We start from the raw sequence: 24,287 nt of genomic DNA, 5'->3' as shown, positions 1-24,287 counted from the left end.
AGTTGTACAATTCTGAATCTACCCAAACCCATTGAACTGGACACTTTAAGTGGCTACATTATATGGAACATGAATTATACATTAACTAAGCTGTTCTTTTTTTAAAAAAAATCTACATGGGTGGATCTGCTGCACACCATGATTCAGAACCACTGCCCTGAACTATCTAATCTGTGGAAGAAAAAACTCTTGAAGAGTGACAGAATCATAGTCCTCTTGGAACTGTGAGAGATACAAATACCACTGGGACAATAAGGGGTTAGCTACATAGTAACTCTAGGATTCGAATTAAAGTCCACAGGTAAGGTTTGATGAGAAAGATTCAGAAACTAAGGAACTATTTGCAGCAGAATAGATCAACCCTTAACAGTTCTCCATGGTCCATAAACTACTGGAAGGACACAGGGCTGAACAGCTCCAGCACTGTACAGGGAATAGTCTTCTGCCATTCTGGGACCACTAAATAGCACCATCTCTCCATCACTGATAACCCAGCAGTACATGAACTCTGCTGCTCATGATGCACTCCATGAAAACTACACAAAGGAAAATCAGTCCTCCTGTCCCACTCCATTATTAGTGAAGAATCCTGCAGAAAAGGGCATCAGATCTCAGGATGGATGATCCCCTAAGAACTGAGGACAACCTCCCAAAGCTCTAAAGCTTCTTTATTGCCAACATTGTGGAGAATGGTAACTTAGAGCTGCCCAAGGCAAAACTTGAAATGATGAAATGATGTTGGACCATCCATGCTTAGCCTTAGCTTTCTCCATCCCTCCCTAAAGTTCCTACCCACTTGCTATAGACTGGGTGTTTTATCCCCCTAAAATTCATATGTTGAAAGCTGATCCCAGTATGAGATAATTAGGCGGTAGGGCCTTTGGAAGAAATTAGGTCATGAGAGTGGAGCCTTCACAACCAAAATTAGTGTCCTTATAGAAGGGACCCCAGAAAACTCATTCCTTCCCCCTTGTAAAGTTATAGTCATGAACCAGGAAGCAGTTCCTCACCAAACACAAAAATCTGCCATGCCTTGATCCTGGACTTTCTAGCCTCCAGAATTTAATAAATAAATTTCTGGTGTTTTGTTTTGGTGGAAGGTGGATACCTGGGATTGAACTCAGGGGCTCTTGATTACTGAGCCACATCCCCAACCCTATTTTGTATTTTATTTATAGACAGGGTCTCACTGAGTTGCTTAGCACCTCATTTTTGCTGAGGCTGGCTGTGAACACATGATCCTCCTGCCTCAGTCTCCAGAGCCACTGAGATTACATGCATGCGCCACTGCACCAGGCATTCCTGGTGTTTATAAACCACCCAGTTTATGATATTCTGTTATAGCAGCTGGAAAAGATTAAGACCATTCCTTGACAGGAAGAGAGTGTTAAATTAGATCAGACAGAAAATATCTTGTGTGATGATTGTATAGTATTGGTAGAGAAAGTCCAAAGACCATGTGAAGTTTCTGAAAAAAGTCCTCCTCATAATGGGCAATAATAGATGGATGGTGGGACCGAAGGAGGAACACTGCAGTTCCCAATGTGGGTGGCGGAGGAGGGGCACAATACCACCCATTTGCTATCTTTAAATTGCATGATTTTAGACAAGCCACTTAAACACTGCCTGCCTCTTTTTTTTTTTTAAACCTGGAAAGCAGAGATAATCTCAAGTTTATTGAGGAATATTCATGAAATGATACCTTTTTCTTTGAAACTCAACCACGATTCCTAATACATGCTCAATATATGCATGTTTCCCTTCTCATTTTCCCCCTTTTCTACTCTGCCCTCCTTTCCTACTGGAAAAGGTGGAGGAATCTTTAAAAACAGTAAAAATAATGTGACATATAAAGGATACATCCAACAGACTGATCATTTCCCTGCAAGTATTGATGTTGAATCCATTGAATTTAATGTCTGTTCCTAAAGATTGAAATAGAAAAGAGGGTGAGAATGAGGATTGTTTGAAGATAAGGGAAATAAATAACCTCCACAGTAGGAGACCACCAAAGACACCAGCCAGACTACGGAGCTGAATGTGGGTCTCCACAAAAAAAAGTGAGAACATTGTGATGGGCTCATGGGCAGATACCCCCCAAGCCTCCTGGTGCTAACAAGCACCAGAATCAGAGTTCAATCTCTGAACCCCGAATTTGCTGCTCATAAGCATGGATTGGGCAGATTAATATCTGAAAGCTTAGTTTCCTTCTCCATCAGATGAGAATGATAATGATAATATTAATGCCAATACTTGCCCCAAGAACTGGTGAGCATTAATGAGATGATGTAAGTGAAGTGTTAACCCAGAGATTGGTATATAAATTCTAAATAAAACAGCCAAATTTTCACTAGCAAGATATTGTTCTAATCACTATACATCTACTCTTCTAAACCACCTGATTTGGTAGATGCCATCATTATCCCCACTTTATAGATAAGAAAACGGAGGCCCAGCCAGGTTATAGAGTTTGCTCAAGGTCACACCACCAGTAGAGGGCAGAGTTGGGGCTCCACCGGCTACACTTTTAATTACAATCTACTGTCACTCAATTGAGCACTGCTATTCATCCCTGGCCCCTAACTTGACTCACACCTGGGAGTCAAGGCAGGTGTCAAAGACCCTGCAGCCTTCTCCTCTTCTCTCCACTCTTCTCAACAATAGCAGCAGCAAGAGAGGAGCAGAGGATGAAGAGCCATCCTGAGCCAGGGCCTGGGCTCAGAGCCCTGGGGAGCTGCTCAGCCCTATGTCCATCTCCAGGAAGCCCCTGTTTCCTGTATTCTCATTCAGGGTGAAAGACAGCCTTTACTCCACCAACTGGAAGACTTAACCAGGCCCATCCCTGGACCAGAAGAGAAGGAGGCTCCATACCAACTCCCATGGTGCTGAGGTTTAGGCTAGGACAGTCAGAATCATCCTTTCTACCCTGCCTCCCCAGATGGCTACAGAAGAAGGTCCTTAATCTGCCATGTCTCATGGTACAACCATATTAAATGTGTGAGACAGTGTCACATGAGTCAATTGCAGCCCAGACTCCCAGGACTCAGCAAATGATTGCATTTGACATCACAGGTTATTGATCCATTATGCAAGGTCTAGCTGATCTCCAGCACCTCCCTCACGCCCACCCAGTGCCTCCTCCTCACTGGTCTCTCCTACCTTATGGCTCCCATCTTGCTGGACCTGTGGAGTCAGAGGCCAAAGTCCCCCTTATAGTGATCCTGGCTAACTTCTGCCAGCCACCTCCCTCAATCCCACCCCAGCATATTTCTTAGGTGCCCACAGACTTTCTGAGAGGACCCAGGGAGGAACTTACGTTTGGAAAACACCCCATTCAGAACTGTCTTGAGCTTATTGGCACCGATCTCAGAATCCTAGAAAGAGCAACCAATTGCAAATCATGTCAGCCCTGCCAAGCTACTTAAAGATGCTAAATGAATTCAGAGCTTTTCCCATGGTCAGACACCCAGCCCACCAGCCTTGTGATCTTAAAAGCATAGGACAGCTTTAAAAACTCAAATTCTCCATTTCCTTTGGGGTCCCCAACAGCCCAGCAGGGGTGTGTGCTAACACTGTGAGCTTGGTGCCCACCGCAGCAGAAGGCTGCCTGCCTCCGAGGCTCTTGCTTCCTTGCATGGGGCTTGCCTAAACAGAAAACAAAGTGTGACAAGTAGCAGTAACAGGAGCCAGATCAGATGCACCACATACACGATATGGGATATACTTAAATCCATAACACAAGTCTGTTCCATGTTACAGTTAAAGAGCTATGGTTTTGTAAACTGCTAAATGTATGATGTCATTTGCCATTTTCATGGGATATGATGGCTTGAGGTTCACAGTTACCAAGTAGTGGAGCTAGGATTGTCTCATCCCAAAGTGCCACTTTGTCCCACTGCACCTGTGGGAATTGCTATTTCATGCAGAAGCCCATTTCAGACTGGGACTTGATATTTAGAGGAGCAGGATATACCATGTATATTTCTGATAAACACTGAGCCAGAGGGAAGATTCATGCCTTAACCCTCCAATGGAAGACAGGATGATGAAGGGGCACTGAACCGAGAGCTGGGATCCAATCTGAACCTCGCTCCTTATCCTGTGTCCTTGGCACAGCTACTTGCTCTCCTCCCCAGCCAGGCCTTGGCACTGGAAAAAGAGAAAACAGAGCCACACAAGGCAGAATTTCCTGTGAGGACAGCTGGCCTCACTGGGGCACAGGATGATCAGTCCCAATAATAACACCTGAGGTCCTTCTGAGAAGCCTCCAGGCCAGAATACAGCCCTCATTTGCCTGTCATGGAAGAAATGGAATGTTAAGAGTCTACATTTGAACCTTGGCCCTGTGTCTCGTGAGGTTTGATGCCCTCAACCAGCTCCTTAACTCCCTGTGCCTGTCACGTCCCCAGCAGAATGGGGAGAGTGGCCAGTGCCACCCTCCTCAGCAGAAGAAAGAAGAAAGATAGGTATAGGAAGAACTCTACACATATGAGCTTTTCTATCATTCTGGATGTTCTAAATAAAACATGGCCTCTTGGTAGGCTTTTGTTAGTAAAAACATTGTCCTGAGCATCTAAAACATGAACTGACTTTTGGCAAGGATTTTTCTCCAATGGCAATGTAAAAGAACTGTTGGCAGGTTTTCTTTTCTGCAGAGATTTCTGATGCATCTTCTTCCATTGCATCATTTTTATTGTTATTACTCTTTTTTAGATAGGGCCTTGATATGTTGCCCAGGCTGGTCTTAACTCTGGGGCTCAATCGATCCTCCTGCCTCAACCTCCCCAGTAGCTGGGACTATAGACACATGCTTCTGTGCTTAGCTTCCATTCCAGCCTGAAGTCTAAAAAGTCTCCCAGCTTTTCCAGGGGATGGAGAGTACTGCCTTTCCTTTCCTGAGGTCTTATGGGCAGGTTATTATGCTCCAAAGAACAGGGTCAGTCACTCTTTATGGGGCCACCTGGGGCACTTTGAGTTCTGGGTAAGTTCTAATGACCAAAACAAAACTCAGCCTGCAGTGCAGAGAGGAAGAATCGGGGCAGCTCTATCTCTGCTTCAAGCACCCCGTTATCACGTTCGCACCCTGTCCAAGCTTGGGTTCTGCAGGCTGAGCACTCACTGCTGGTCTCTTGGGCCAGTGGGCCTAGCTGTGCCTCCAAGCCCAGGCTAGCTTAACTGAGCTTAACTGAGGTGCTTCCTGCTTCCTGCCTACGCTGGGCAATCCCACCTCCAAAGGGTATCAATTTAGAGAGATTTTGCTGCCCAGAAGCCCCGATCAACAGAATCTAGAGATTCCGCTTTTCTGTTTTCTCAAGTCAGGGAGAAAAAATGACCTCAAGACAATGATTACTCTCCCCAAGCAGTGTAGGAAAGGACCCTGTCCTCTGAGAGAATGAGGGGACAGGCACAGAAGCTGGGCACCCAGAAAATGCGGCTTCATTTTCTGGGCTCCTCAGACCCAAGGGAATAAATTTGACCAGAGCATTCTTGAGTGTGTTCCTGACCATCTGGGAAGTTGCATCTGCCCTCCACTCACCTTCCCTGAAAATTCCTCAAACAGGCTCTGGATCTGCTTGTCTTCTTGATCCACCTCACTGGGATGTGGCTAAGAGGAAGGACAGTTGCAAAGTCAAGATGGGAATCACAGGAGAAAAAGTAAAGCAAAGATTCGCTATTCATTCATTCATCTATTAGTATCTATTGTGCGTCAATCCTGTGTCAGGTTTTGGGTTAAATGGGAATGAACAAGAGAGCCATCTGAGGTCCCTGCCTTGAGAGGGCTTAAGATCCAGCAAGGATGCCCTACCACAGCCCAGGGGATCCTCTCTGAGTTAACTCTGGGGCTCAATCGATCCTCCTGCCTCAACCTCCCCAGTAGCTGGGACTATAGACACATGCTTCTGTGCTTAGCTTCCATTCCAGCCTGAAGTCTAAAAAGTCTCCCAGCTTTTCCAGGGGATAGAGAGCACTGCCTTTCCTTTCCTGAGGTCTTATGGGCAACACACACACACACACACACACACACACACACACACAATTCCTAATTTCAACCCTGAAAGCAGTTCAGAGAACAAAAACACTGACACCGAGAAATCTCAGTCTAGGTCTGTGGACACAGGATCCTATGGGATCCACTGATGACCTTCACAGGGACCTGTGAACTCCATAAATGGCATGAAAATTTTGGGTCATATTTATATGTGTTTTCCTAGTTTTTATCAGATTCTCAAAGAACAATACTGTTATGATTTGGATCTAGAATGTTCCCCTCCCAAAGACTCACATGTGGAGTGGTTGGTCCCCAGTGTAGCAGTCAGTGTCCAGAGGTGGGGCCTTTGGGAAGTGATTGTGATCCTGAGGGCTCTGTTTTCATCGGTGGATTAATTCCTTGACAGCTAAATGGACTATTGGGAGATGATGGAAACTACAGGTGGTGGGGCATGGTTAGAGGAAATAGATCACTGGGAGTGTGCCCTGGAAAGGTATTTGTCTCTGGCCTCTCTGTTGTTTTTCCTGGATACTTGTCACAGTGACAAAAAGCTGACTAATACAAATATGATTAAAAAGTGGTTGAGAACACAGCCTAATTAGATACAGCAGAACTAAAAGCCAGAAGACCAGAGCTGAAATAGCACATTGGCCACTTACTGGATCCCATGTCAGGGCTCTGAATATCCATTTCCTCAACTCTAATATTAAATTAACTTGAGCTGTTTCATAGGGTCATTTTGAAAATCAAATAAGCACTAATGTATGTCAAAGTCCTTTGAAAATCACAAACCATTATAGGAATGCCTTTGACCAGAGACTTTCTGATATGATAATGGGCTCCATCCAAAATTAAACAATCCTCCAACTGTCACCACTAGACAGAAAAGTCACAGCTTCCCAGAGGGTTGGAAGAGCTTTCAGAGGGCCAGGTCAATGTCTTCCAAAACCATCAATAAGATAAAGATAAAAGGCCCAATACAGCCTGACAGTTCTACACTAATATAAGTAACAACAGTAGGAATCAAAATCACTTTTGTTGAATACTTGCTACCATGAGGTACTTTATATGAATTATTTCACTTAACACTCATGACTATACTGTGAGGGGGTCTCATTACTACTCACACTTCACAGACAGAGAAATTTTTTTAACTTAAAGAGTTAAGTAAGAGGACCAGATCACACAACCAGTAAATGATGGAACCAGGATTCAAACTCCAGCTACACACTTCTCCACCAATATCTAAGATGATAACCAGAGATTTCAGAATAAATGAGTGAACTGTGACTTGGAGACTCATAGGGGAAGAAAACAGAGGTTCTGGAAAGCAATGGCCTTTCCTGTCTCTGGCATCCTATTGCTCTCTGCAGCCCACTCTCAGCCTCTCAGGGCTGTTTCCTCACTCATCACAGGAGGATGTTAATGCCTACCACGACCAATAAGATGAGGAAGGGGTGGGGTTGTGGCTCAGTGGTAGAGCGCTCACCTAGCATGCATGAGGCACTGGGTTCCATCCTCAGCACTGAATAAATGTAAAATAAAGATATTGTGTCCACCTAAAACTTAAAAATAAATATTAAAAAATAATGAGGAAGTCAAAAAACACACATATATATTTTTTAGAAGGAAAAAATGATAAATACTTCCTACCTCATACATATGATTTTAAAGTAGTTTTGCAGGAGGAAAAAAGCCAAGATTATATTGTTCATGTAATGCGGACCACTAGAACCTAGTGAGAAGTCTATAAATTCTAGACATGAAATAAAAGTCTATTATTCTGGGAAAATGTTTTACTAAAACCAGGGAATGGATATGAGCACCTACTGGCACAGAGCAGGCACTTGGCCACTAGGGGGATCATTGGACACAGGGGAATTTTTAGACACAGGGAATGAGAACTATGTATTCATTATGATGGTAAAAACATAACTTCAGTTTGTTCATTCATTCAAAAAGGACTTACTCAACACCTGGCACAAGTTGGGAACTGTCCATCATCTGTGTCTGAATGCACTGATGCATTGTTCTCAAGGAATTTATTATCATGGAATTAGCTGCTGTCCTCATAGAATATATGCTAAAAAACTTTTCAAATGATAAGGTGATATGGCAAACTCAAGGAACTAGTTTCTTGTTATTATGTCACCTGTCAGTGACATCTTTACAGCCCTGCTCAAAGTAACACGTCTAAGTTCCAATCTTTTGTTGGTTCACCCTCAATTTTTTCCCTCCACGCATTCTAAACAGGCTCTCAGGCCCTTTGAGCATCCAACTGTCCATGACTTAGAGGTTTCTGGAGGGAGGAAGAGAAGTTCTGGAAGGCAATAACTCTTTCTTTCTCTTGTAAAGTCCTGAGTTCCCTGAACACAGTATCACTGTATTATGTGTGTACATGTATCCGTGTACTGTGTGTATATGTGTGGTATGTGTATACATGTGGTGTTTGCATGTGTATTTGATATGTTTGTGTGTGGATGTATGTGGGGGTATGCATGTGAGGGGTATGATATGTGTATGTGTATGTGTATAGCATGTATGTAGTATATGTATGTAATTCATATGCCCAGTTTGTGTATGCTAGGTGTGGGGGAAGGTGTTGGGGGTATGTAGTATGTGTGAGCTGTGTGTATATGCACCTGTGTGGTATATATGTGCTGTGTGTGTGGTGTATATATGTGTGGGTATGTATGTGTGTTCTGTGTATGGTGTGTTTATATTTGTGGTGTGTTTATGTAGTACGCATGTGTGATGAGTATATGCGGTACGTGCCTGTGTGTATGTAGTGTAGCATGCGTGTATCAGGGGAAGCTGCCCCCAGAGAGAAAAAGCAGAGTTTCTAGGATATCAAGGTTATATCGGAGGTCCACAAGGTCTTGGAATACTAGGAACCTTTGTATGGCTCCATAGCCAACTCGGGGGACCCCAGAAGGCTGACCCCCTGCATGGGGGATCCTACTTCATCAAGCCACAGGCCAAGTGCAGAAACCCAAAAACTGTCATCTATGCAAGAAGCTAAAGGCTGACCATAGGCTGACCAATCTGCATCCATGGCAAGAAGAGGTGTTGTTTTAGGGCTTCAGAAAACCTCAAGACAATGGGAGATGAAGATGGGGAGTGATGACCAGCCTCGTCCAAGGGAGGCTTAGAGTCGGTGTGAAGCTGATTTAGCAGAAACAAACAAACAAAAAGACTCAGATCCCTACTCCACCCTGGAGAACTGACTCTTCTAACATGCCTGGGTCTGACAGTAAGAGATGTCACTGTGAATGATCAGTCCCCTAGGGGCAGCAAGGAGGCTGAGCTGGCATCTGCACTGGGGAAGGTGAGAGCGGGAGGAAGAATTCTGTCTGGCTAGGCCACTAGGAGCCACAGCACAGGAAGGACCTCTGGAGCCAGGCATCGCAGCTGACTTGAGGCAGGAGGCACTTGAGAGTGGGTTGCAGTACTGGGCCCCAGGACCCAGGGGAGCAATCACATCAGAGCAGACTAACCCGAGTAGGAAAGGACAGATAGTGGAGGTGTGCTTTTCTATCTGATAGACTCCCAACAAAAACCCCCAGGGCAAGCTGGGTCCTTATTGTCATTTTCTCATGCATCTTCAGAAATACAACCTTACAAATTTGATATATGTCCAGTAATAAAATATGCCTGTCCCCACCTCCATTCAGCCAAGGACAGCAGCTCAGCCCCTAGGGTGAAGATTGCTTTATGTGGTATCTGCAGCCAGAGACTCCTCAGTCCATTTGGGTAGGATGGGGGCGGTGGAAGCTGGGCCTATGCCCCCATAAAGATAGTCCTGCCCCACCCCTGGGCCCTGCACCAGTGCCTGCACAGGGTGACCCTCACAGAGCAGCAGCATGGTAATGCCACACACATCTGAGAAAAAGGACAGGAAATTGAAGACACAGTGAGGGACAAAGGGAGGAGTTTGGTGAACCCACACTGCAAACCAGATATACTTCTTCCTCCAAAGGTGGCTCTGAACTCACCTCCTCCATGGGGCCTTCTCAGAGTAAGTGCTACGCCAGCACCCCTAAATCCCTCCCCTTTGCTGCCCCAGCCCTACACACATGTAAGCTTAGGGAAGGTGTGCACTTCCTTTCATCTTTTTTCATATGCTTCCACCATTTGTCCTCCAGAACCCTGGAGATCAATCCAAGAACAGGGGACTCTATATCCATTTCTCCCATAGACTTCTTTATCCTGCACAGAACGCTCAAGCACACAGTGAGCTCTCACTGTGGGTTCACATGACTGAATGTGGCAAATGCTAAGACCTGTCCCCTAGGGAGAGGGGATGCATTACAAAGCCTGCGTTCCAGTGCTATTTCTATCTCATCTTCTCAGGAAGAGCCAGCACGTGGAAAAATATTGTGGACTTGATGAATAAGAAGTTGCCATCCTTAATATGTAAAGAACTCTGTTAAATCAACAAGAAACTCCCAACCACTGCTATGCAATATGTCAAAATTTAGAATAGTAAGAGACTGCATACCTCATGTGGATTTCCAGCCACAACATTTCCAATTTCCCTGAAACACAAAGAAAAAAAAAACATGAGAAAGTTAAAAGCTCAGCTAATAACTAGGTTCTTATGGGAAGTTTTTGGCCCTTCTGAGGAACTGACTGACCACCTGAGACCTGCAATTCCTACTAATAACTGCATAAACTGAATCTTCAACGAGAATCCCTCCCCTTGGCTGCCCAACCCTCACCCCTCCCTGAATTTTTTATCAGAGACAAGAGCTTCAAGTTAAGTATTCTCTCTAATGGATTCTAGAAGATCTAGCCTGGTGATTTCTGGGGAGTTTTTCCATTACCTTACCCCAGTTATCACTCTTCTCCTTCCTTGGGAACGTGGTTACATGAATCCCTGTTGAAATGACCTTACGGAGATGAGCCAGCAAGAAACCACAGCCCTATGTGCATGTATGTACCATGTACCTGTGGCCCCTGCACCTGTGTGCGGCCATTTCCCTTGGCTGGCCTGGCACTCAGGCAACCTTAGGCCCCACCTCGGAGCGAAAGGAGACTCACAGGGCCTTGGCCTTCTTCTCGGAGAACACCCTCAAGCAGAAGTCGCCGTCCTTGAAGGGCTCAAATGTGGACGGCACCACCAGGTACTCCCCAGGGGGCAGCCGAGCCCGGCCAGACACCTCCCGCAGGTTGACATAGGTGCTGGATCGAGTGGAGGGCTGGTGACCCAGGAAGAAGTCCTGGCCCAGGTGTATATCTGTGTGACTTTCCAGCTGTAAGCAATAGGCAGAATCAATTTCTTTCTAAATCCTGAAGATGAGAGCTAAGAGCTGGGTTTTATAGCGCTGATTTAGGGATCATTGGTTTTTAACACCACTCTTGAGAATCAGAAAGCCTTGCATTCTGTCATGATCTCACTGTGCATCAATCATCAAATGTATTTGGAGCATCTTCTGGGTGCCAGGCCCTGTTGGAGGTACTGACTTGACTGCTTGAGAGAGGCTGGACCTTTTCTCTCTGAACCTCCCCAAATTGAAAGGTTGAGCCCAGGACCTCTGGTGTGTGCTATTTGGGTAGCTTTCCTCCTAGTTCCAATAGACTCTTACTCTGCAGTTATCCCTGTAGATGTGACAGGGACCTTCCCAGTACAGACCCAAGACTGGAGAGTGAGCTTTGATCTTGGTCCTTCAACACAAGCTGCCAGATGGGCCACTCACTCCTGGCTACCTGGGGAAATTACTCAGCAAGGTGACTGAGGTGGTCAGGCTGGGGCCAAAGAGGGAACTCTGAAGGAGGCAGGCAGAGGAGGTAGCCACAGCCAGCCCAATTTGGGGTCCCTCCTGGCCTCTTCAGGGCCTAGTTCTCCTCCCAGAGGGGAAGATGCTCCCTAGGAACCCCTTATCTGTTGTAGGGAAGGGAGAGGCTATTGGTTTGTGGCACAGGCTAATTAGTGACTGCAGAGTGCTTCGAAAACACAGGTGCCACTGTGGTTATTGCTGTAATTAAGCCTCCCATGGCACTGCATCTTTATGATCAGTCTTCATCATGATGTCTGTGACAGAGGGCAAGTGCTGATAAGCTGCAAGGGCTAAGACTTCTGCGTGACCTGGATCTAGAATACCCACCCTGGAGTGGGCTGTGTCCAAATGTGGTCACTTCTTGAACCACTCGTCTGCTGAACAGGAGAGGAAAGTAGAGCCACCTGTCCCCATTGCCCTGGCCAGGATTTCACAGGGATCCCGCAGGCAGCCCCTGCTGACCCAGCAGTCACAGTGCTTGATATTCCTACTGAAAATATTTACACTCTGGGCATAAGAATGCTGGGGGCATGATCAACAAGGTCATGGCTAAGGCCTAAGTGTCATGAGTTACGTGTGTGTGTGTGTGTGTGTGTGTGTGTGTTTCCCCAGTGTGGGAATGAAACCCAGGAACTCATGCATCTTACGCAAGTGCTCTACCATTGAGCTACATCTCCAGCCCTATTTAAATGTTATTCTTGCCATCCCTGAAGATAACAAGGGGAGCGAGAGAGAGAGCCCCTTCAGAAGAAATACTAAGTAACGAAACGGGAAGCAGTAGGGAATGAAATTGACCAAATTGTATTGTTCTGTTGTGTGCACTTACAAATAGGTAACAACGATTCCTGCTATTCTTATTTAATTATAATGCACCAATTTAAAAAAGAAGAAGAAGGAAATGGAGAAGCAAACTCTAATTGGGTTGAGCTGGGAAGGAGGGAAGCTGAGTTTCAGGGTGGAGCAGCTTAGAGAAGCCCTGTTTGGGAAGTTGGGGTGGGAATTGGAGACACTAACACAAGAGCTGGATCCCCTCTTCCTACCAGGAACCCCCCACAAGCTAAGGCAACAACATCCCTGACCTTAAATATTCTCTCAACTTGACTCAGGAGCAAAGGGACAGGAATCCAGCAGGTTTAACTGATTGTGCTTCTCAAAGTGTGGGCGCAGACCAGAATCAGTATAAGAAACCTAGGGACAATGCAAATTACTGGGCTGGACACCTACAAAACCAGAAACGACTGGAGTGAGGCTCAGCCACCTGTGCTTTAGCAAGCCCTGAAGGGGATTCTGAGGCAACTTCAAGTCTGATATCCATTGACCTAAAGACTCACTGACACTTGGAGAACACAAGATCCACAGGGTCACACTGAGGGAACCATGAGATGCTATCGAGGAAAGTTACACTGCCTGCATGTATATGATCCCTCACTCATATTAATGGGGCATTTCTGATGGGAACCACCATCAACTTGATTTAACTCAGGTTTGGTTTTAATTGAAGTAGCAAAGACGTGTTTGCTCTGAATCATCCATATGCCCTTGTCTGTTCCCTCCATAATAAAATGCATTTGTGATCCAAGGGCAGGGTAGACCAGTAGTCTCTAACACTTTATAGGCCTGGAGTCTGTGAATATTGCTCTTGTTGGTATTTGTTACATCACTGGACAAGCCTGAGAACCTGAAAAGGCAGGAGGAAGGCTGCAACAGGGCAGGTACACTGCTACATAATGAGTGCAACTGACTCCAGAGTGGAATAGTGGGTCTCAGCCCTGACTGTACATTGGAATCACATGGGTCATTCACAAATCTATGATGCCTGGATCCTCCACCCCCACCCTAGAGATTCTGATGCAGCTGAGCTGTGGTGTAGCCTGAGCATTGAGACTCTTGAAGGCTCTTCCAGTTATAACCCAGGAGACCATCACTAGCATGTGTAAAGGCCTCACTTTGCACTGACTGCGTTTCACAATGAGTTATGCAGGTTTCCTCCCAGGAGTACTGCCTGAGGCTCCTGCCTTCAACTAGCTGAGTGGATGGGATAGCCTGGTGAACCTGGGATGGCAGAGGACATTCCGGATAGAAGTGTGACACTGAAAACATGGCCCCCTAACCCAGCTGGAAATTACTGAGGCTCGGGAAAAGCAGAGAACTGAGAAGATAAAGTTGGTATTTCCTTTTCTTACCAGAAATCAGAAAGCATTTATTTCTGTTGTCCAGGTAAATAGGAATCTAAGTTATACTAAAATCATCTTGTTTAGACCAGAACGTCAGACACACAGGGGCAAAGATCGCCTCCATTCCCTTCCCAGGAATCCTGACAGGTGGGAATGGGCTCATCTTTACCCATGGTGTCCATGACGAGGGCTACCAGCTCACCGGATCAGTGAGTCCACAAGAGAATTGGTTTCCCTCATAGGAAGCAGATGGTGCTGGGTACCTGTCCCAAAGGCAGTCAAGCTCTTTCTTACCAAAGGAAGGATGTCACGGTCAGTACAGTACTCACATACCTCCTTGGGAACCTACAGGACAGAAGATAAAAGCAGGTTACCTCAACCTAGATGCCCTTCAATAGATGAATGGATAAAGAAACTGTGGTATCTACACACAATGGAATATTACTCAGCATTAAAAGATAATAAAATTATGACATTTGCAGGTAAACGGATGGAGTTGGAGAATATCATGCTAAGCAAAGTAAGCCAATCCCCAAAAAAACAAAGGCCAAATGTTTTCTCTGATAAGTGGATAAGGGGAGGGAGGGGATAGGAAAGATGGTGGAATGTGATGGACATCATTACCCTAGGTACATGTATGATTGCCTGAATGGTGTGACTCTACTTCATATACAACCAGAGAAGTGAAACATTGTGCTCCATTTGTATACAATGAATCTAAGAGCATTCTGCTGTCATGTATAACTGATTAGAACAAATAAAAAATAATTTTTTAAAAAAAGCAGGTTACTGAACAGCTCAAGAGCCTCCCTTTGTGCTTTTGCATTCCTCCCTACAGGGGAGATGATAGATTGTAGATGATAGATTTTAGTAGCTTTAGTTGGTGCATAAGTGAGAAACTAGTTAGTATTTCTAAGTCTGGACAGTTTTTAATCAATTTCAAGGTCATTCATAAACTACTAAGTCCTAGAAATCTGGGGGTGAAGGGCAGGTTCTACTTTTCTATTTTATTTTCTTGTGTATAATCTACAAAAATCCTAGGTTCTTCAAGAGTTAATAAAACTTCAGGCTTAAATAAGAGCTGACATCTTCTTACAAACCTACAGACTTGGCTTCCCAGATCAAGGTCCTGGCCAGAAGAGGGATCTCACTCATCTTGAGCCATAATTTATCTTTCCCTTGGTCATCACAAGTGGTCCAAGAATAGGCATGTGACCCAAGTTCAGTCTATCAAAAAATTCTCTAGGATTTTTGTAACTGAAACTAAGAAAAGGAGCTCCTTCCCTTATGCTCATGATATTACAGGATAAAGACATCTAGTCTGGGAAAAGAGCACCAACAGTAAACAGGAGGTGTGGAGAGAAAGAGTCCTGGTAGTACCCAAGTCCCTTGTCCTAAGCATCCCTCTCCTTCCCTCAGTCTGGTCATGAGGTGATAAATTCCTTTCTTACCAGCTTAAGAATTAGGCTCTCTTAGTTACAACTACAAATGTTGACTCCCACAAGAGATGAGTCTCAGATCCAGAGTAGAAGCCCTGCCATGTGCTAGGCTAGAGAAGAAGACTCCACCCCCACGTGTCCTTTTCCCTCCTTCTTCTCTATCACACAGGCTATTTGGACCAGAAGGGCAGGGCAGGCATTGTTGGTGGCTAAGGTCAGTGGGCAACTGCCTACAACTCTGAGAAACAACAAAATGAGGGAAAATTGGGACCAGCAGGCATCTATTTGTCATTGGCAACAGACACGGAACAGTCTGGGGTCACTGTTTCCTCCTTTAATTTTGAGTTTAAACCCAAATCATCCATGCAGAGGCTCTGACTGTCTGGGAAAGCATGGAAATCTCTCTTCTCCACTCCAGGCCTGAAAGCAGGGGCTTTTCCCTCCCCAGTAGGGGCTTCCCTAACTACTTTGGCAGTCTTTTCATAACAACTCGACCACTGCAGCTGCTATCAATATGCTCCAAATCCACCCCGCCAAGAGTCACTGGGCAGGAACTGAGCCAGGCAAGTGCAGTTATGCTCCAAATCCACCCCGCCAAGAGTCACTGGGCAGGAACTGAGCCAGGCAAGTGCAGCGAGACAGAAGAGAAGGCCTTAGCCATTGCCCATGGAGGGATGGGAAGAGACAGCTATCTAGGAAGTGCAGGATCCTGAGTGCAAATGACAGGCCAGCCTGGCAGGAGGCTGTTGTCACTGCAGGAAGATGAAAGGAGGAAAGACCAGACAAGCAGGGCTCTTTAGCCTTCAGGGATTCCTGGCTGCTTTTCAATAGGTGGCAGGTTTTTAGCTTCAAACTAGACTCCAGTTTCAGAGAGTTAAGGCCAGAGAAGGAAGATACATACTCTTGTATGGCATCCCCAAAATGCCAGCTACTCTACAATCCCAGCTGCTCCCTGCAACCCCAGCTGCTCCCTATAGCCACGGCTACTCCCTACATTCATTCCCTCAATCTAATTTTAAAACTGCTTCTGTTCACAAATGTCAGGCCTTAAATTATGTGCCTCTTATAAGAAGAAAGACCATGGATCACACACATGAGAGTATTTCATAAGCAGCTATAATGTGATGCCTGAAGAACTGGCATGCTTTATGTATTATTTATGAATGCAAATGCTATATCACACAATGCTATCATGAAACGAATGACTATGTAAGGTAGACTCAATGGATGGAGAATTGGAAGCATTATCTCTGAGTAGCTAGCTCACCCTGCAGCCATGTCTGCTTACTCTTCTCTCTCCAGAACCCTGACTTTCAAGCTGTTGAGATGCACATGGTATTCCCTCAGGCTAGAATGTTCTCCCTGCTGCACCTTTGAAATCTAGGAAATCTTTTGAGGCTCTGATCAAAGTCTCCTTCTGCATAAAGCTGAGGATCGCCCAGCCCACCACGTTGGTCACAATCATAGCTGATTAGACTTGCCCAGTGGTGTGTGTCTGATTTTCCACACTAGATGGTAAGCACTCTGAGGGCAGTAACCGTGATATTCCTGTGTGTCCTCAATTTTCATCTTCACACAGGGTATATTGTAGATGCTCACTAAAGTTTGTTGTATTGGCATGCATATAAAAAGTATCTTCTTATGTTTTTATGCCTATAAGCAATGATTCTGGTTTTGTAATATTTACATTTTAGGTGAGGCTAGAAGAGCTGATCAGGAGTAGAATTGTAATTTATTTATTTGCAATTCTTTATCCTGCCATTGAGCAGTAACTATTCCATATACCATCCCTCCAACACGTAACACACACACACACACACACACACACACACACACACACACACACACACACAGAGTGTAAGGCCCTAAGTTCTAGAATATGAAAGATTAAGGGGTGAAGGAGGATGGTATGAGTTTGGCAATTGCACTTTTCTTTACTGGTTATAGCACTTCTTTTTCTTGCATTTTGGGCCATTGGACTGCCTATCAGCTTTTGGTCTTTTTGATTAAAATTATTATTATGTTTTTATCCCAAGAAAATCATTTTTAACAAAATTATTTAAAAAAAAAAAACCACAATCACCATGAATCCCTCTGGAATTTGTTCTATGGAGTCTTTGCCTGTATGAAGAAGTAGATTCCAATTTGTTCCTTGCTGGGTCATCAAGACCTAAACATTTTACTTTAAAATATCTGCGAGGTTAAGTTGGCAGAAGCGTGGTTACTAGGGGAAAAAATTGGCATAGTGAGCCACAGGCTGAAGGCCAAGAGCTGTACTGGTTGTGTTCCCCAATCTAGAGACATCAGAACCCAAAAAGGCCGTGTGTCCCCAAGCCATGCTCTGTATGTTCCACAAATGTCTCCAGATTCCCCATGGTGAGAAGAAGGGAGTTTGTATCTTCAGCTCCCAAATCTAACCTTCTTCTCCTACCTAGTGATGCCTATCATCCACCTATGTGACCTCAAGTGCCTTTTGCCCCCATGTTCTTCTGTCTCTTAAGGTGCCTATACTTGGAAAAAACATCTAATAAACAAATTTTCACTGAGTTTTTAATTAACAGGCAAAGTTAAGGAATTGCACATCTCAGTGCTAACAACAGAGACTTGAGCCACAGGAATGAATCTCTAATTATGGAATTCAGGCCTCAGTAAGGCCATTGGAAGAGGTATTAGGAGAATAAAGACAATGCTCGATTAGGAATATTTAAGCAATAGAATATGCAGTCTGATTATGGGCCAACACATTCAGACCAAAGACATGAAGTTTACAGTAAATAAGAACCCAACTCTTCAATACCTGGTAGATAGCATAGCCGATGCTAAGCATGCCCTGCCCTAGCTTCTTCTGTCGCCTGCGATTTTTCTGCATCAGACCCAACAGCACCGTACAGCAGGGTTCACCAACTCCCTCCTCCTGGTCTTCATCTACCTCGTCCAAATGGATTTTGAACTGTGGATTAGTCCAGTAAGTGGCTAGAAATCGCCCAGTAATGGTGGTTCCATTGTTGGGGGGTGAGGAGATGGAAAAGAATAAAATAAAAAAAGAAGAATCTTGATCATCCCATTGAAAGCATAACTCTGGCCAAGCCATGCCTGGTGAGCAGGCCCCAGAAAGTGTTTTTTAAAGGTGGTTAGGCACTTCTCCTCCCTCCTTCCCACACCACACATGAGCAGACTCATCCCATAGCACTAGGAAAGATTGCACCTGTCCATTTCATCCACCCAAGCATTCAGTCAAAGCCAGCCCTGCTTGACTGGGAATATTCAAGTTCCCAGGATCCTGGGATTACCCTGGGCTGGGCTGGGAAGTAACCTCTAAGTCCCACTGGGGAAATAGTTAATAGCTCCTTGTCCCCAGCAACTGGACTATGGGGAAAAAAATCCCAGAGGAAGGGAGATCTCATGAGAAAAGCATGTCTGAGACCGAAGAGGACAGAGTCCCAGAAGAGTCTAGCTACCAAGAAGAGCTCCCCCGAACAGCTAGAAAGCCATCTGACTGGCATATGTTCTCCCTCAGAGAAGACCCCAGCTTCAACAGCCCAACGCAACCCTGAGAACAAATCCTCTGTCCACCAGCCCAAGGACCTCATGATAATAACGGTGTTGCAGCCCATTGATAAAACACACTCCCTTCAAGAGAAAGTCATTTAATCATGCATGAGGAATCATGCAATTAAAAAGCATTTGTACACACCATCTATGGATATTTAAAAGGAATTCTTCATTTCAAAGATGAAGTTAATTTAAAACAAAAGCAAAAAACTCTCTGTTTGGTGACTGCACAAGCCAAGAGGCACAGAGAAGTGAAAAGGATCATCCAAAGGCACACAGCAGCAATTCTATGACAGTTCAGAGCAGAAGATAATTGAAAAGGATCAGCCTGACAGGTGTCTCTAGACAAGGGCCTCAACAATTTCAATAATGATGTGCCCTGAGGGGACAAAGGAGTGGGAAAGGGTAATTGGTTTTTGAACTCTGTTTCGGTTTTATTGTTGTTGTTTAGATTTGGGTTTTTTGCATCCTCTAAGTGAGGAGCCAACTCCATTAAATAACAATAGCACTCCCAGGTGATCAAGAGCCCCTGGTTATTTTTTTCTTAACAGTATTATTCAATTCCACCTTCCCAGAATCTCCACTTCCAGATTTTTGATTTGAGGCACAAGTGTATGGATTTTAAAGCCAATGATCTGTAGATTCCAGGGGAGATAGAAAATTCGGTAATCTTCTATACTTACATCGTTACCAAAGGGCAAGAGCAATCCATCTCTTCCTGACAGCTAGTTGGCAGCACAGATGGGATTATGATTTGGTACAGACAGATACCTTGGGCACCCCCTACAGTTCTGAGCTCCCAAAATGATCCATGCGAATTTCCTCTACATTCTCTAAGAGCTTGCTAATGGTGAGCATATTTTAATTTCTCCCAAATGCAACATTACTGCAATCCCTACATTTTTTGTTTACTCCTTAACAGTACTGTAGGAAGAGAATGGGCCATAAAGATAATACATCCCATTTGTATGACGCTACACAGTTTACAAAGTGCTTCCTTACACGTTCTGCTTTAAGATGCTCACTGAGACCCAAGTAAGGTCGAAAGTTAAGAATTATCACCCCATTCTGAGGATCAAAAAACTGAAGCTTAGGGAAGGGAAATGTCCCTCCCAGGAGTTCACAGCTGTTCAGCTAAGCAACAGGGCCAGGACTACAGACTCCCCTCATTCCTGTCTGCCCAGCATTCTGGTTTCTGCCACCAAAAAATAGGAACTCTGGTTAGATAAGGAAGGAAGAGAGACCTTGTCAAGCCCCCAGACCATATCCACATGGGATTTTATGATAATGCCACTTCCTGCACTGAGCTGTGTGCTGAGAACAACATGACTGGCCCCACCCCTGAGCATACCCGCTGAGTCAATCAACCCAAATCAACTCATCAACAGCAAACTCGGCAGGGAGTAGGAAAGGGGGGGTTGCAAAGTGAAGAGAGTAGGTTTAGCTTTCCTTCATTTCTCCTTAAGAGATGTGGAGTCATTTTTCAGAACTTCTTCATCAGGTGCTGCTTCAGCAGATTCAACCTAGGAGGAGCCTATACATGTACATATTAGTGATCTTTTGTGAACCAGGGAAGACTACCCCCCTTTAATAAGATCAGGACCCAAGTTAGTGTAGAAGCAATGGTTTGCACCAGGCTCTCCCTGCAGGCAAGCCCCAGTGACTCCTATAAGAGTGCAAGGTGGCCACACGCATGCCCTGTGTGTGACCACCCCTGACCTTCACTGTCTCGCCCTTCCAACTCTGACTCAGATGCCCACACAGAGAAAACCAGATACTCTGTGCCGCCTATAGGAACAGCAGCTGTTGGGCCCGTGTTCCTCTAGCACAGAAGCCCAGGAGAACAAAAGGTCTCAGCCAAGAGCAAGAAAGCCGTTAGTAAGAAGCACATTCTTTGGAGGCAGGAGCAGCTGGGCAAAGCAGGTTTGATTTGAACACACAGAAGCTGAGATCAGGCCACCCATCCTTGCTGCCCTGGCCTCTGAGCATGAGGACAACCAGGGCCTCTAGTCTAAAGACATTATCCCAAGATTAACATATGAAGTCATCCGGCTCAGGGAGGACCAGACAGGCAGCGCTCCACCTTACCTGGGTAGTTCTGGCAGCCACCTGCGGTGGAACCCCGTGTCCAGCGGCCATTGAACAGCACCAGATTCCATTTGTGCACCTCATCACTGCTCAGAGAGTCTGGGGAAAGGTTGCAGATCTCCAGGCGGGAGAACTGCTTTAAGAAATCTGAAAATGACATCCTGGGGGGACAGAGGAACCGGAGGACTCTCAGTCAAGGGAGCTGGGCTGGAGGGGTGATTAAAGGGACACCCCCTAGCAGAGTCCTGTGAGTGGTCTCAGAGGCTAAGGGCTCACTGACTCTGTTCAACAGTCCACTGATAGGAACAGGCCAAGGTCATCATCCAAATTCCTCTTTGTGGTTAGCATCTCAGCTCTAGAAGAACCCCACTCGCAGACCTACCAGCCACACAGAGTCAGGGCCTGAACTGGAAGAGCCCCTGCCTTTGTCTAGGCTGGGTTAAGTCTGAGTCCATAGGAATTTTCTTCCTATTTAATTCTCAGTGATGTACAGCAGTAGAGATTTCCCCTAACTCCTACCATAGACAAAGGGGATCCTTATCATCTTCCCTAGCCTCCAGCAAAGGAAGCCATCCAATTGTGACAGTAAGGCGAATCTTAGCTCTAAAGAAGAAGAAGTAGAGCTCTCTGCTCATTGGAAAGGCAGACAGGCTTGTGGCTTAAGGCCCAGATATCTTGATCTGGGTACTTTAGATATACGAGTAAAGGTAGAATTATACTAGAGCAAAAAGGGGGTGAAGAATGAAAGACACCAAGCCAGGTGCAGTGGCGCATGCCTCTAATCCCAGCAGCTCAGGAGGCTGTGGAGGAGAATTGTGAGTTCAAAGCCAGCCTCAGCAATGGCGAAGCTGAGCTGGGGATGTGGCTCAGTGGTGGAGTGCCCCTCAGTTCAATCCCCGGTACCAAAAAAAGAAAAGGAAAGAAAGACACCATGGCCAAGAACCTTGTCACTTTCCTAAAAGACCTGGAGATGGGCTGTGCCCACATCAGAACTTGGAATGGACTCACAACTAAGAGGTGGCTAAGCAGCCTCTTTAAAAAAAAAAATTATTAGTTATAAATAGACATAATGCCTTTATTTTTAAATATATATTTATTTTTTAGTTGTTGGTGGACACATAATATCTTTATTTCATTTTTACATGGTGCTAAGGATTGAACCCATTGCCTCATGCATGCTAGGCGAGCACTCTACCTCTGAGCCACAACCCCAGCCCACAATACCTTTATTTTATTTGTTTATTTTTATCTGGTACTAAGAATCAAACCCAGTGCCTCACGCATGCTAGGCAAGTACCCTGCCACGGAGCCACAGCCCCAGCCCACTAAGCAGCCTCTTACCAGAACTCTCCATCCTCAGCTTTCCTGTCCAGCTCTTCCTTCTGCCTGGGATCTATGTAGTTCCATTCAGGTGCACTGGAGGGGGCAGGGGTGGAGCAGAAGTGGTCATTCCTGAGGGGCAAGCTATTAACTGCATCAAAAGAGCCCCCTAAGGTCCAGAAACGGGGTCCCAAAATACAGCAGGTAGATGGACAGGCTGGACCATAAGGGTGGAACTACAGTCTGGAGAGGACATGAGGCCATGATATGGGCACCAGCAGGTGACCTTGAGCATGCAACAGAAGCAATTTGGACCTGCTCTAACTGTCACTCCCTGAACAAGTTTTACATTTTCATATAGGATACCCGGGCCCCTGGCCACAAGAATGAGGAAGTCCAGGAGAGGAGATACAAGGGGCCCAGTGACAAGAAGGGCAGGCCCTCTAGTATCCTTTAGTAAGTTGTCATTCTGGCTCATCTGTCAATCTGGGATGAATATATTCTAAGAAGGTCTGGCCAGCTTAGGGTACATGGATATGGTCCACTTTCTAAGCCTGTAAGAATAACTATCAGGCCCAGTTTCATGGCAGCTTCCCTGAAGGAGTGTCACCCTGTGAGGCCTCCTGCTGTTGACCTTTCCTTGGCAATATCCATATACTTTGTTTAAATGCCATCTCCAGTTTATCTGACATTTCCAAAGTCAGGTTTTCCTGAAATACGTATGCAACATCTAAATAACTGACCAGTATCAAGATCCACTTAAAACACACACACACACACACACACACACACACACACACACCACACACACCTACCTCTTTCCTAAATATTTTCAGCAAAACCCAACCCCTTCCTGCCCCAGCATAGAAGCTGAGGCACACCCAAGTTCAGCATCCCCCAGATCTGGCCTCCAATGCCCCAGGAATTAGCAGAAGAGTTTAGGAGAGTTCTTAAATTCATGGAAACACTCATTTAATCAGAATAGATCTTGGAATGTGCCTATTATAAATAAAGATTAGGAGACAAGTTGGAAATTTGCAGATCTAAATCTTCCAGTTGGTTTTTACAAACTGGGGAGAAGGGGGACAAAAATCTATCTAGACATTGCACTGAGTTTAGGAATGTCATTTCAGAGATCCAGCACCCTCCGCCAACAACCAGTATGTAAGTATTCCGAGCTGTGTTTACCTGGTAGAGCCTCTGGGACTTGACTCCACTTACACCCACACCCACTCCAGCCCTTGGGACTTTCCCACCCTGTCAGGGATTGGGTGGCATCAGGGAGAGGAGATGAAGTCAAGCAAACCCTTTTGACATCTTTTGAATGGCTTTTGGTGAAAACGGATAAAACTTGAGGTTTCTATTTCATTCAGTCATGTCATCCTTTTAGGGCAGATGGCAGAATTGAGGTTTTGGGGTGTGCTCAATGTTAGGCAGTGGACTGGGAACTCTCAACTCTCTTATAGGAAGCCCATCTTGCGTCCCTTCCTGACAAAGGCCTGGAGGAAAGTTCTGTAGCTCTGAGAGATAATAAGCCATATTATCCTTAATTAAATGTGATAAAGCACCTTCCTAAGGCCCTGTGACATCACAGAATATGGACAAACGGTACACTCAAGGCTTAAGAATGTATTGGGAGAGGATAGGATGGTGACAATTCTCATTTCTAGTGGCTCTTTATTAATAAGATTTGTGCATTGTAATTCATTCCCCAGCACCAGCCTTCCTCCCCTGGGACAGCTGTGCTAACTTGACAGAAAGCACACCACGCCTTCCCCATCCTCCGTGTCACAGAGACATCGATTCCAGGACACAGCTGTCCCGGGATATCACCGTTTCTGAGTAACTTCCCCTCAAGCAGAAAGGCTGCCCTCCAGTCAATGATCAATACCCACCCAGGTCATGAGCTCATGGGGTGAGCAACACCCCCATTCATCAATGCCTG

General features: G+C 45.4%; 1 protein-coding gene across 2 annotated transcripts in view; it reads right to left on the bottom strand.

The window, feature by feature from the left end:
- CAPN8 (calpain 8) overlaps positions 1-24,287 on the bottom strand; it is a gene marked incomplete at its 5' end in the record, with an annotated part of 77,070 nt that overhangs the window by 6,248 nt on the left and 46,535 nt on the right. The window contains 9 exons of one of the 2 annotated variants that reach the window (XM_081299904.1): positions 1,861-1,925; positions 3,317-3,374; positions 5,537-5,605; positions 10,491-10,527; positions 11,033-11,244; positions 14,277-14,288; positions 18,180-18,355; positions 21,023-21,183; positions 22,364-22,438. In XM_081299904.1, the coding sequence (XP_081156030.1) occupies positions 1,861-1,925; positions 3,317-3,374; positions 5,537-5,605; positions 10,491-10,527; positions 11,033-11,244; positions 14,277-14,288; positions 18,180-18,355; positions 21,023-21,183; positions 22,364-22,438 (865 nt within the window). Of the gene's footprint in view, positions 1-1,860; positions 1,926-3,316; positions 3,375-5,536; positions 5,606-10,490; positions 10,528-11,032; positions 11,257-14,276; positions 14,289-18,179; positions 18,356-21,022; positions 21,184-22,363; positions 22,439-24,287 lie in introns of both variants that reach the window. The other variant, XM_081299903.1, reaches the window with a different exon arrangement.

This window comes from Spermophilus citellus (assembly GCF_964194105.1).
Source record: "Spermophilus citellus genome assembly, chromosome: 6".
In the NCBI taxonomy this organism is placed as follows: domain Eukaryota; kingdom Metazoa; phylum Chordata; class Mammalia; order Rodentia; family Sciuridae; genus Spermophilus; species Spermophilus citellus.
Note: the sequence above shows the minus strand (reverse complement) of the source record. Positions and strands in the feature narration are given on the sequence as shown.